Source organism: Solea senegalensis, linkage group LG16 (assembly GCF_019176455.1).
Source record: "Solea senegalensis isolate Sse05_10M linkage group LG16, IFAPA_SoseM_1, whole genome shotgun sequence".
In the NCBI taxonomy this organism is placed as follows: Eukaryota; Metazoa; Chordata; class Actinopteri; order Pleuronectiformes; family Soleidae; genus Solea; species Solea senegalensis.
The window spans coordinates 18,732,453-18,745,798 of NC_058036.1; the positions used below are offsets into that span (position 1 = coordinate 18,732,453).

The 13,346-nt window shown below is 44.6% G+C and overlaps 2 protein-coding genes across 2 annotated transcripts; one reads left to right on the forward strand and one right to left on the reverse strand.

Annotated features, from left to right (window-relative positions):
- The first annotated feature begins 500 nt into the window (after window positions 1-500).
- Window positions 501-4,849, forward strand: LOC122783151 (intraflagellar transport protein 140 homolog). The gene is made up of 13 exons (XM_044047793.1): window positions 501-577; window positions 696-873; window positions 1,402-1,592; window positions 1,674-1,769; window positions 1,867-1,999; window positions 2,683-2,826; window positions 2,909-3,037; window positions 3,368-3,550; window positions 3,649-3,852; window positions 3,925-4,137; window positions 4,225-4,391; window positions 4,477-4,618; window positions 4,718-4,849. The coding sequence occupies exons 1-13, from the start codon at window positions 501-503 to the stop codon at window positions 4,847-4,849; spliced, it is 1,989 nt and encodes a 662-aa protein (XP_043903728.1).
- Window positions 4,850-5,528: 679 nt separating this feature from the next.
- Window positions 5,529-10,721, reverse strand: LOC122783360 (kelch repeat and BTB domain-containing protein 11). Its single transcript, XM_044048113.1, has 2 exons — window positions 10,163-10,721; window positions 5,529-9,396 (listed from the first exon to the last, which is right to left on the reverse strand). Exon 2 carries the CDS (start codon window positions 9,318-9,320, stop codon window positions 7,512-7,514), a length of 1,809 nt encoding a protein of 602 aa, XP_043904048.1. The 5' UTR covers window positions 9,321-9,396; window positions 10,163-10,721; the 3' UTR covers window positions 5,529-7,511.
- Between the last annotated feature and the right edge of the window lie 2,625 nt (window positions 10,722-13,346).

Below are 13,346 nucleotides of genomic sequence, written 5' to 3' on the forward strand. Positions count from 1 at the left end.
CAAAAATAGCAGTAACAAAAATAATGAAAATGAGCAGAAATAAAAAAAACCTCACATTTACACATTTGAACTTCATCTGCAGCTTGAATGCCACTGCCAGAGCCGTGATGTCATCATCAGGAGTGACATCATCAGTCAGCCTTTCATCTGTTAGAAAGTGACATCACTGATGACATCACGCTTTCCTCTTTCAAAAAGACGACAGAAGTCTTTTTGTCAGTGACTCTGTGTGACAACATCACACGAGAGCCACAACTTTAACCTCATAAAGGAGTTGTACTTTTTTCTGAACCTTTGGGATTATTATGAAACGTTAAATTTAGCTTTGTGTTGGATTCATATTGATTGTAAAATGTGAGTATTAACTTGCAATGTCTCTATTATAAGTGCAAATAATGCCTAATCATCACAGGAACATAATAGAAGTATCTTATATATATATATATATATATATATATATATATATATAGTGACAGTATTTTCTTCCTACGCCACAGATCATGGATTCTGAAGCCAATGACTTCCAGCTTCAGTTTGAAACGCTACAAAAGCAGGACATGCACTCATCAAATGTCAGGTGAGTTATTTAGAGGCAGCACACGGCACATTTATTTCACATTTAATTAGCATAGTAAGCAATATGAATAGGATTGCTTATTATAGGAACATGTCATCTGTCTTTTTTTTGTCTGTAGAAAAGCAGAATGGGAAAACATGGCGCGGTTGTGTGTGAAGACCTGCAGGATGGACGCGGCACGTGTGTGCTTTGGGAAAATGAAAAATGCCAGAGCAGCAAAAGCACTGAGGGAGGCCGAGGCCGAGCCGGAACCAGAGGCCCAGGTGGCAATGTTGGCCGTTCACCTCGGCATGCGTGTGAGATATCCAATACTTTACAATCCAAAAATCATACATGTTGCATGCTTCACTAGGCACAGACTGTAAAAATGGAAATAAAAATCCGCAAAAGCATTTTTGGGTCATTTATTTCTTCTTCTTTTTGTCGTTAACAGCGTCATACATTCATATATGGTCTAAAAGGATGGTCTGTATCGGACTATGATATCGATATCAGTAGAGTTTGGGATATTGGTACCGGTATTGGGAACAAAAAATTGTCCCGTCCCGTAGTCATTTTTTTATACTATTTTCCAGAGATAAATGTGTTATTCCATCATCATGCGACAGTGGGTCTGAGATCCATTCCCTCATTCCTACAACAAAAGCGGAAGCTGAGATTGAAAAAAGTGAATAAAATTGACAAAAAGTCAACGTCAAATTCACTTCCTTCAAAGAAAATAAAAGCCCTACACAGGGAAAAATGGGTGAAACCGCCCTCAACGACAGAACTTTCCATATCAACATACATTCATCTTTCCGTCGTCTTTTCCTGTCGTCCAACAGGAGGACGCCGAAAATCTGTACAGGAGCTGCCAACGCTACGACCTCTTAATCTATTTCTACCAGGCTTTGGGAGAATGGCAGAAAGCTTTAGAGACGGCAGAAACCCACGACCACATCCACCTCAGCACCACACACTACAATTACGCCAAACACCTGGAGTCCATGGGTAACAAGACCCTGGCCATTGAACAGTGAGTCTCAATAGTGGGTGGATTTATATTCAAGATACAGTACTCACGGTAATTGTGATTCTATTGTTGTTGTTGTTGCAGTTATGAGAAATCAGACACACACAGGACTGAAGTTCCCAGAATGCTCCAGCATGACGCGTCATCTCTTGAGAGCTACGTCAACAAAAAGAAGGACAAGTACGTTTAACGTGTGCCTTCAGGAGAGGACAGGACATGATTCTCGTACTCTCGTGTGCATAAAGTTGCATGAATCCTTTCACATTTTCCAAACCAGGGACATCTACAAGTGGTGGGCTCAGTACCTGGAGAGCCAGTCAGACATGGACTCAGCACTGCATTATTATGAATGTGCCCAGGATTATGTCTCCCTGGTTCGACTCTACTGCTGCATGGGGAACACACAGAAGGTGAGTGTCATGTAGCCGTTGTATTGTTTTATTTAAACATATATTTGTTTCAGAAACTGTTTTTAAATCGTTTAATCATCTCCCTTTCTCTTTAATACACTTTCATTTATCCTGGAAATACTTTGAGCTACTCTGAATAAATCTTTGGTTGTCACAGAATTTCCCAATCTAATGTGTAATTTGCTCCTTTATTTATGAAACTGCTGATTCTCACAATACTATAAGTATGTGTTTGTATTCAAACTCAAATCACCTGGGGGCCAATGAGGAAAAAAAGTGGAAAAAACAACTATTTAGTGGCCGGTGGGCAATATAAGATATTCATTATGGTATTAGACAGAATTGCAAAGTAAAAGTGTTTGTGATTCACAATAAAAACATATTTATGATGCACAAAAACAGAATTAAATTGAAAATTTTGCCAATAATGACAAGGATAATTGTGATCAAAACAGCTTAAATATTTGTAATTTCATGTTGAGTGTAATACATTTAATAAAGCAATGATTACAACTGAATGTCTTATTACTATTATGAAAATATTGCCAGCAAATACATTTAGTCTTATATATGTAATCAATTGGAGGGCCACATGTGGCCCCCGGGCTTGTGTCATGTCTGAAGTTTTCGAGGCAATCGGTCAGTGTATGGTGAAGTTATACGGCACTTCCTGTCTTTCGCAGGCGTTTGAGATTGCTCACACCACAGGTGACCGAGCAGCGTCGTTCTACGTGGCCAGGAACTTTGAGCGGCAGAAGGACGTCAAACAGGCCGTCCACTTCTACATCAGAGCGCAGGCCTACAACAACGCCATTCGACTTTGTAAGGTACGGCACTGCTGCTGTGTACGTCAAACGCAAACACAGACGTTACCCGCGTTTATGCTCGTGTCTCGCCGTCTGTGAACAGGACAACGGTCTGGACGACCAGCTGATGAGCACGGCTCTGCTCAGTAACCCGCAGGACATGATGGAAGCCGCCAATTACTACAAAAAGAAAGACATCCACATGGACCGAGCTGTCGAGCTTTACCTCAAGGTTTGGTCATTTTCTTCTTTCGGCTTCTCACCTTAAGGGGTTTGCCACAGCCGATCATCTGCCTCCATCGTGTCCTCTCTCCCTTGTGCCCTTTTCTGTTACACCAACATGTCCTCCTTCATAACATCCATGAATCTTCCTCCTTTTCCTCCTGCGCTGCAGCTCCATCTTCAGCATCCTTTGCTCAAAACAATCACTGTCCCTCCTCTGCACGTGACCAAACCACCTCAACCTTACCTGTCCCTCAAATTCTGCTCGTTCCAATACCAATATCACCTCCCTATTCCAAGTTAAAATGAAGCTGTGTTGCATATTTCTGTTTAAATGTAGGCTGGTTGTGCCTCCAAAGCTTTTGAGTTGGCCTTCGCCACCCAGCAGTTCTCCACGCTCCAGTCGATCGCCGAGAATCTGGATGAGAACGCGTCCCCAGCTCTCCTGGCACGCTGCGCCGACTTCCTCATCACACAGTCCCAGCACGAGAAGGCCGTGGAGCTGCTGATAGCCGCTAAGAAGGTACCTGATCGAGTCACATTATCACTGCCAGTCAGCACCTCTTTCTCATCTGCTAATGTGTGTCTTATTTTTTTTTTTTATTTGTTTCCCGTACCCAGTACCATCAAGCCTTGAAGGTGTGTGTCAAACAAAACGTGACCATCACAGAGGAGCTGGCGGAGAGAATGAGTGCAACCGCTTCAAAAGACTTGTCAGAAGAAGCCCACAAAGAAGTGCTGGAGAGGATTGCTGACTGCTGCAGACAGCAGGGCAATTACGGCCTGGCTGTAAAGAAATACACACAAGCGGGCAACAAGTCTAAGGTAAGATTGTCGTGTGTGGGTGGGAAACACTATAATGGATCCACGAGGCTCTGAAAATCTCACTTCCCCCAGGCCATGAGGTCACTCCTGAAGACGGGCGACACGCAGAAAATCGTATTCTACGCCAACTTCTGTCGCAAGAAAGAGCTTTTCATCATGGCCGCAAACTACCTGCAGTCTCTGGACTGGCAAAAAAATCGAGAGATCTTCAAGACCATCGTTGATTTCTACACGAAAGGGCGGGCGCTGGACCTGCTGGCTGGCTTCTATGAAGTCTGGGCGCAGGTGTGGAACAGGAATCTGCTCATTTACGCTGCAGTAATACATTTTGGGCACATGAACGATGCTTTTTTTCTGTTACCCTTTGTTAAGGTGGAGATTAACGACAACCAAAACTATGAGGAGGCGCTAAACGTTCTGAACGAAGCTGCCAAGTGTCTTTCAAAAGCAAAGGACTCTTCAACTGGACAGCAGGAAGCGAGACTGGCTGACCTGAAGCAAAAGATTGCCCTGATCAAGACCTTTGTTCGTGCACGCAGGTAAGAACTTCACTCAAACTTTGACCTTTCTTGTCGTTTTCTGGCTGTGATCATGTGATCTTGGACCTTGTCCTCTCTTCTGCAGGTTGTATGCAGAGAACGCCGGCTTTGCCGTGCAGATATGTGAAGCCCTGCTGGACGAGCCACAGTTAGACAAAGCGGTCAGAATTGGAGACGTCTTTGGTTTCCTGGTGGATCACCACTGTCAAGAAGGCAACGTCCAGTTGGTAATTTTAGTCTCTTTTCCTGTGACAGGTGAAATCTCTCCTCTAAAGGGAGTTCTTGGAGGCTGAACCTTCTTGTCTTCTTCCATCTTCCATGTCTAGGCCTTTGGTAAGCTGCAGGAGCTCCACAAGCTGCTGCCAGCTCACAACGTGAGGCAATACATCAGCCAGGCGAGTCTGAAGGCCTTGCAGAAAGGGATGGCAGAGATCGGCGTGACGCCCGGCACACTGTGAAGGACCTAGGATTCAGTGGAGGACTCAAATATGTTATATTTAAGTTAATAAAATGGACATAAACCCTCTTTTCTTTTGCAATATTCAACAACTTTTGTTTTGGACAAGTGAGGGCGGAGGTCTCCGTTTGATGCAATCTGCTGTTTAGGGATCTTGACTATTATTGATACAAATGTAGCACTATAAATAAATTGCATTAATTATAATTGTGTTATTTACACCAAACCAGTGTCACACAATAGAGGGCAGCAAAATCACACATAAATGACATAAATGTGCACTACATTCAACTACAAAATAAAACCAAATAACTTTAGCTCAACACTATCTATATGTATGTATATATGCATATTTATATGTATATATAAACATATATAAACACATATATACATACATACACATATATAAATATATATGTGTATATATATATATATATATATATATATGTTTAATATGTACAACATATATGTTTTTTGTCCCACACACTATTTGGGGGCCCCTGGTGATCTGGGGGCCCCAAGCAGTTGCTTAGTTCACTTCCTTGGGCCGGCTCTGCTCAACAGTTATTGAATCTTCTGCAGATTGATGCTACCGTCAGTGCCCACTAGATGGCAGCAACTGACCAAACCAAGGCAGCATTTTTTACTGTACACGTGAATATTCAGAGGACCAGGTCTCGTTTTTTTTTCCAGCCACAACATATTTTATTTTGAAACACTTAATCCCGACTGATACACATTATCCAACAGCATATTTTGTTAGCTCACTCCATGTGCCATGAACAGACAGGAAGCCCCATTAACATTACATCACTTTACTGTCCATCACAGCAGCAGCAGCAGCAGATCCAAAATGACCAAATCCTTACAAAAAAGTCACAAAAGTACAGATGCCAGCCAGCCAGCCAGCCAAAAATATCAAAACCACATCCATTTTGTCTGAGCCCCACTGACTACACCGATACACTTCTGCAAATATTATTAAAAGTATTTGTTCAAAACTCCCCCGACTATATTAATGCAACTGCAAACAAAGCAAAGAGTGGCATTTAGGGACACTACTGAAAGACCAGGAAACACAGCACAGTGGTCGGATCTGATCTTCAGGTGAACAGGGTTCTGCTGTGGTTTCTCTAAAATGACAGTAAGAGGTGTCCTAAACCGTCCATAAAGTGCCCGTTAGCAGCAAATAAAAAATCAACGCATGTGTCGAGAGGACTAACGCTAGATGCAAGTTTGCAAAAGGTTTTTCATCGCCTCAGAATATTTATTCATCTTTGGCAAATGTGCAAGGAACTTATTTTTCCATGAGGATAGGCACTATGTCAGGGCAGCCCTTTCGAGTCTCGTCAGTCCACGCAGCATCACGTCTTTTCCGCTTCTACTGGAGCCGCGGAACTCTGTGGTCAGTGGACATCACCTTTGTCGGATTGTCCGTTTGATCCTCAGTGGTCCATCAGCCCGATGTGGTTTAGAATCCTTCCCATGGTCATTTGTCTTCCACTTTCGTAACCCGACAACAAATACCAGTCAGTTTTCTGATTTGTGTTTCTCCATAAATGTTTGGAGGTACATTATTTGTGCAGTTTAGAGGACGGATACAGCAGAAAACTCATCGCAATGCAACAATCGTTCACAAGAATGAATCAAATCAGTGTATGAGGAATCGTGTCACTGTGACATTGTAATCCATCCAGTCAAATCCACTCATATTTACTTTTAAAGGACCAGTATGCAACACTCAGCCAAACAAAGTATAGTACAGACAGTGGCGCCACACTCCTCTGTGTTTCATTATCAGGCGTCCAGCAGATGTACAGGGCGTCCATAAAGTCTCTTTACAATTTTAAAAAAGTATTACAAGGCAGGCAGTTGATAAGATATCTTAACCAGATTTATTCTATTGTATTTTACATTTTTTTTAATTCTAAAGAGACTTTATTGACACCCTGTATTTGAAAATGGGTGAATGAGTTTTACTCGAATGTGACCTCGAACGAGCCTCGCATGTTGCAGTGTCGTAAGAAAGTAGAAAGTAGTTCAAAGCTTTCAGCTGAAGGTGACTCTCCGGATTTTACCCCCCAAAAGAAGCGAGCTTATTCTTTGGCTAAAACATGATTTTAAACAAGGAGAGATATATAGATAGAACGAGGTCTGACATTTGTGCTCAACCACGATCTCTAGTGGGACTCAAATATTGCATACTGGGCCTTTAAATAGCACAGCATAGCAGCAAACACTCTCATAGATTCAGTTTCTTTTGCATAGAACCTGTGTCACATCATTCATACCTGACTTTCAACAAGACTCTTGTTCCTGTCACCAAACTGGACAGTAAGCTCGTTCAAATATGTTATAAATCGCGTTCATTTGCACCAGTGAATTGCACCAAACTAAAGTGAACACGAGAAATGCACAAGATAATCTACTGTCATCGTCTCTGCGGTGAGGTTCAAATAAAGTTGCTTCCATTCAACACACACACACACAAAAGTTTTTCCTTTAAGGCGTAAACCTGTAAAATTGCCATGCAGATACACACATTCCACTGCAAGCAGGCAAATGACACACGGAGAGGGGAAAGCCGACACTGAATAGTGTATATAAGGTCTTCTAACAATTCTAGATTCACGCTGTGTTACGCGCAGACACACGCACGCACACTATGTCACTTTTTCGGGCTTTTCCGGCAAAGTGAGGACAAAAGGGAAGAGGAGGCCCTTCGCCTCCAGAGGTGCCCTCAGTGTCTCTTCGACAAAGTAGGCGTTCTCCTCCTCCACCACAAACTGCAGAGTCTGGGACTTGTTCACGCAGTAGATGCAGTTCCCGATGACTGCGCACCTGAACGGCAGGTGACTCCCGAGCCGCTGCGACGCGCAGTCGTGCCACATTTTCACGATGGTGTTGTACTTGTACACGTTGATGCCCTGGTCGCGGTTGACGTCGAAGCGGTAGATGAAGCTCTTGAACGCCACCATGTCACTGGACTTCCGCCTGCTGTTGTTGTAGGGACACTCCTGCCACTCGTCCCTCTTGGTGTCGTACTTCAGCAGGCGGTAGAAGAGGGAGCCCCCCGACACGTAGAGCTCGCCGCTGCAGGTGGTGGCCTCGTGGGCCACGGCGAAGGCCCCTTTGGGCAAGGGGGCGACGGCGGTCCAGCGGTCCATGCGCGGGTCATATTTCTCCACTGTAAACAAACATTCCCCCCCAATGGCGTACAAGCAGCCATCCATGGACACGAGCTTGAGCTGTGCACGAGCCTGGATCAGAGGTCTGACCTCGGCCCAGCGGTTGGTTATAGGGTTGTAACAGAAGACCTGGTCTGAGACTTTGCCTTTGTCCCCGTAGCCCTTGATTCCCCCCGCCACAAAAAGGTAGTTATACATGGTGCAGATGCCACAGCCTTTAGCAGTAATGTCCTCAGGCATGGACGTCAAAGGTCTCCAGTCATTTGCGGCTTCATTAAAGTGGTAAATCATGTGGTTCTCCTCTAAAGATCCTGCCGACGAGGGGCTCTGCGGTCGACTGCCACAGCGACTCGGCGGCCGGCTCCCAACTCGATCAAACACATCGTTGGTCTCCACGACCATCAGCGTCTTCCTCCCCTCCATTCTCTTCTTCAGGATCAGATCCCGCTCCGAGCCGTTCAGGCGGCCGTACACCGCGGGGTCTTTGAGGACCTGCAGGAAGTTGTCGCTCATGAAGCCGTACGCCGTCTCTTTCAGTTCGCTGAGTCGCTGCTTTTTGGCGATGGTCAGAATCTCAAAGCAGTTCTCCGCGGTGATCTGTTCCGACATGGAGTCCATGGCCGCTTGGACGGCGCAGGGGATCTGAAGGACCTTAGCTCCCATGATGACGTCCACGACGTTGTCCTTGCTCACGTTCATGTGCGACGTGTAAACGTAGTCGATCAGCGTGGACAGCGTCTTGTAGTTCACGCCCTTCACCTTCAGGATGTCCCGCGACAGCCGCGCCTTGAAGTAGTCGCTCTTCTCGGCCAGGACACACTTGTGAGCGCTGATCGTCTGTCCCCCAACTTCAATGACTAAATCCGGGTCCTTTCCATCCTGTGCATTTTCAGCAGCGGCGTCGCGGTTCGATTTCAAAACCGACTCAGCTTCTGCACCGTGAGGCGCTTTAGATCTGGCGCCGTTATGGATTTCACTACTCGCACAGTTTTGGGTGCCGGACACATGATTGGACACGGTGGAGTCAGCATGAGGACGGAGATCCACAGAACCGTTACCTTTCTGACGGTCAATATGATTGTTCTCCGTCAGTCTTCCATCCAACAGGTACTCCTTCTCAAACACCGCAGCAGGACTGAAGTCCTTGTTGCAACCCTGAACGTATCCCGGACATAAACTCCCATCGCTGTCGGCAGGCGACACGAGGTCAGGGTTCACGGTGTGGAGGATGACATCGGCCTCCACGGTGAAGGTCCCTCTGCCCTGCCTGCAGCCTTCGTCCATGTTGGGCGTCGCTCACGGCGCGATCATGCCGCGGAGAGGAGAGGAAAAGCTTGTGACCGCACTCCTGTGTCGTCACCTGCGTGAGGAGGAGGAAACAAGAGGAGAAATGAGCAAACTTTTACTCCTGCAGGGACGTCTTTGTTCTCCGAGGGAGCTGTAAAGGAAAAGATTAGCCCTTGATGTGAAGCAGTTTCCTGGGTGATGTTTGTTAAGTGTTGCTGCTGCAAAACAAATATACTATCTATGTTTTCATGTGTTATTATTTCTATTATTTCTACTTCTAATTCAAACAGGTGAGAAGAGAATGAGTCACACTCTCTTCTGTATTTGTGCTGACAATGGATTCATAATCCACAGAGAAAGAAACGCCTCTTCATAATCTGGGAACCTGTGCGTCCATGAGCCTGTCAACCACACATGGAGGGTTCATTTGTTGTGGATTACATGTAATTTATGCTCTTACTCTGGAGCCTGTCCGGGTTGGGCATATAATCTGTATGAAGTAATAACAATAATATAATAATAGAAAAATCGAATTAACTGAAGCAAATATGCCACGTGCAGCTTTCTGAGGCTGTAAACTACACGCTGGACTCTAAACATGAATATTATCTCCACTATTTGTAGCAATGTGGAGACATTCAGAGCGCATGCGCACACCGTGTTGCGCGGATGGAGGATTTAATCCTTAACAGACGAAGGGAGGAAAATAAAAAAAAGGCGTTTGCGTGCAGCGCGTGTCAGTGACACGATTAAACGCTAAGAAATGATAAATAAACATGACGTTTGTGAAATTGCAGCACATGAGGAATTCTGTGCAATGAGACTTTAGTGTGACCTACCTGTGTGTGTGTGTGTGTGTGTGTGTGTGTGGCTGCAGCCCAGTGTCCTCACAGCTCAGTTATGTAAAGGCGGTGGTGTCAGCGCTGGTGCAGCAGCCAGGCTGTGGATAGAAGCTCGCGTGGGTTTAACTCCGCTGAATATCTCCCGCTCCTTTATCCCACACGACCGCGGAGAGTCAGGAACTGTGCTGCGCTGCACCGTCGCTTCGTGGGGAGATCTTTCCACGGGCGCGGCGGCAGAAAGGAGGACGTCCACACTCTCTCTCACACTTCAGGTCGCAGCACCTTCAGGCTCCGCCGTCTCCAAAAGTGATTTCCTCCTGCGGTGCGCACATCCAGCGTCCTTCTGTGGAGCTGTCCAGCGTGGACAGCGCAGACAGTGGCTGTCTGGTTTCTCTCTCCCTCTCTCTCTCTCTCTCTCTCTTTTACAGTTCACTACAACGAGGCGGATATTGTTGACCTTAAACCACGCCCCCTCCAGTCGGCATTAACCCTACACTCAAACACACACGGCCCCATCTGTCGCGCGCGCGCTGGACGCACACATCGTCCAGGAGATGCGACATTCCTTTACGCATCATCCCTGCATGCGCTGCTGGGTACCACAGTATGGGGTGTCTGGGGGTGTCTATGCGACATCCCTCCTTCCATCCCTCCTCTCACGCGCCCACACACACATACACACAAATCCTAACATTAAAATCGTTATTACGGAAGAGAAATAGGGCCAAAAAAACCCGCATGAATTCTGGGAGAAAAGAAAAAAAAGAAAATTCTGAGAAAAGTCAGAATTCTCAGAAAAGTTTAGATTTAATCGGAATTCTGAGATTAAAGGCAGATTAAAGTCAGAATTCGAGATTAAAGTCAGACTTCTGAGAAAAAAAATCCGATTCAAGTCAGAATTCGAGCCTAAAGTCAGATTAAAGTCAGTATTCTGAGATCAAAGTCAGATTAAAGTAATTTGAGATTAAAGTCAGAATTCTGAGATCAAAGGTAGATTAAAGTCAGAATTCTGAAATTAAAGTCACATTACAGTAATTTGAGATTAAAGTCAGAATTCTGAGATCAAAGGTAGATTAGTCAGAATTCTGAAATTAAAGTCATATTAAAGCCAGACTTCTGAGAAAAAAAGTCAGAATTCTGAGATTAAAGTCAGATAATCAAAATTCAAGAGATTAAAGTCAGACTTGTCCAAGTAGACGTACACACACACTGCAGTGGATTCGTGATAAATTCTTCAGTTAAAGGTTGGTGTGAGATCATAATCTGAGCTGGTTCCTTTGGAATATCAAATATTCACCACCAAAATGTAATAAGTTCTCCCTTGACCCACATCCCCAGAAAATGACATTATTCTGCTCATAAACTCACAGCTAAAGAGAGAGAGAAACCCTGGTGTAAACATAACCTCCTCTGGCAGAGAAAGCTAAGCTATAAATTGTATTTACAGCCTTTTGGTGCACATTGTACTAAATTGAAATGAAGTACTTTAAAACGCAGCACTTGAAAACACTTTTAACAACACTTTAAAAATCAATAAGTGTTCCATTAGCACTCAACCTGTTGGGGCATGACATTATCGCCGTCTGCAGAAGTGACGAAATGATCAAGTCTCGTTAAAACACACTGTGAATGTAACATGTAATCCTAAGCATAAGAACACTCATGAATAATGAGTCACCCTTTCATTTGTGCTTATGAATCCAAGCACAGGTACAAGAGACGACAGGTGAGCGATGAGGACAGGTGAACGATGAGGACAGGTGAGTGATGAGGACAAGAGAGTGATGAGGACAGGTGAGCGATGAGGACAGGTGAGTGATGAGGACAAGAGAGTGATGAGGACAGGTGAGCATGAGGACAGGTGAACGATGAGGACAGGTGAGTGATGAGGACAAGAGAGTGATGAGGACAGGTGAACGATGAGGACAGGTGAGCGACAGGTGAACGATGAGGACAGGAGAAAGATGAGGACAGGTGAGCGATGAGGACAGATGAATGATGAGGATAGGTGAACAATGTGGACAGGTGAACAATGAGGACAGGTGAACCAGGTGAACGTGAGGACAGGTGAACGATGAGGACAGGTGAACAATAAGGACAGGAGAACTATGAGGACAGGAGAATAGGTGCTAATTAATGTCCCAGAGTGAGTGAAAAAGTTAAAGCATTTGTGACCTTTGACCCATTTTGACTGATGCATTATGTGTTTACATATTTTATTTTGTCAGCACTTTAATTTGTAAAAATATGCCTTTAATTAAAAATGATTCCTGTGAGATTTGTGTCCTCTTGTCCTTTTTGCACGACCTTGTTAAAATAGTAACTAAGTAACTTTTACTCTGAGTACATTTCAAACAAGCTACTTTTTTACTTTCACTTGAGCACATTTTAAGACCAGTACTTTTACTCGGCATTTAACCAGCATTTAACAGAACTTTTTCACCAAAAATGTGCTTCTACATGCTAAAATACCCAGTATTAGAATAACAGCAGGACCGGCACTCTCTAAAACATGGAGTGGAACCACAATTAATGTCATTGACGACACCTGTGTTTGTTCCTCTGTGTCATGTCATTTCAAAATGGCTGTGTTTCTGTTTCCAAACGTACTGATATGATTCATTTAGTATCATTTACGTAATCTTAACATTGACACACACAGACTGACACACTCAGCATGTGACACAGTCGCGTCCTTGAAGGGCGGCAGCTGCAGGAGCACACATTTTTTATCCAGGGTCTGCAGACCGCACATCTTAACAACTGACCTCCACTTATAGAAATAGAGGGGGAAGCCACGGCAAGGACACCACGCAGCTATCAGCGCCGTTTGATTTCGACAGGATTCAGCTGGGAGGTTTTAATAGTAGATGTTTCCCGAGAACAAAGACTCGCTGAGGACACACACACAAACACACACCACGCGAGTGCGTCTCCATGGAAACCTCAGGGTCAGAGAGAAAACAAAAGACTTCCCATCACTGAGCCGCCTCGATATGTGAGCAACGGCAACACCCAGTCAGACACACTGATAATAACTGGGTTAGTTTCTGCTCCACTTCAGTTAATAAATACAAGACAAGTATTTAGTTACAAGGGTTAAACGTTATCTCCGGGTTGAAGACAGTCAGTATTAGTAAAAAAATCTACATATATATTAGTATAGAGAATACTCGATGGA

Bases quoted from the DNA above. Each gene is read 5' to 3' on its own strand.
- LOC122783360 (XM_044048113.1), bottom strand. From the start codon at position 9,320: ATGGACGAAGGCTGCAGGCAGGGCAGAGGGACCTTCACCGTGGAGGCC.
- LOC122783151 (XM_044047793.1), top strand. From the start codon at position 501: ATGGATTCTGAAGCCAATGACTTCCAGCTTCAGTTTGAAACGCTACAA. The intron at 2,000-2,682 runs GTGAGTGTCATG...TGTCTTTCGCAG, and splicing joins GCATGGGGAACACACAGAAG to GCGTTTGAGATTGCTCACAC. The intron at 4,619-4,717 runs GTAATTTTAGTC...TTCCATGTCTAG, and splicing joins AAGAAGGCAACGTCCAGTTG to GCCTTTGGTAAGCTGCAGGA.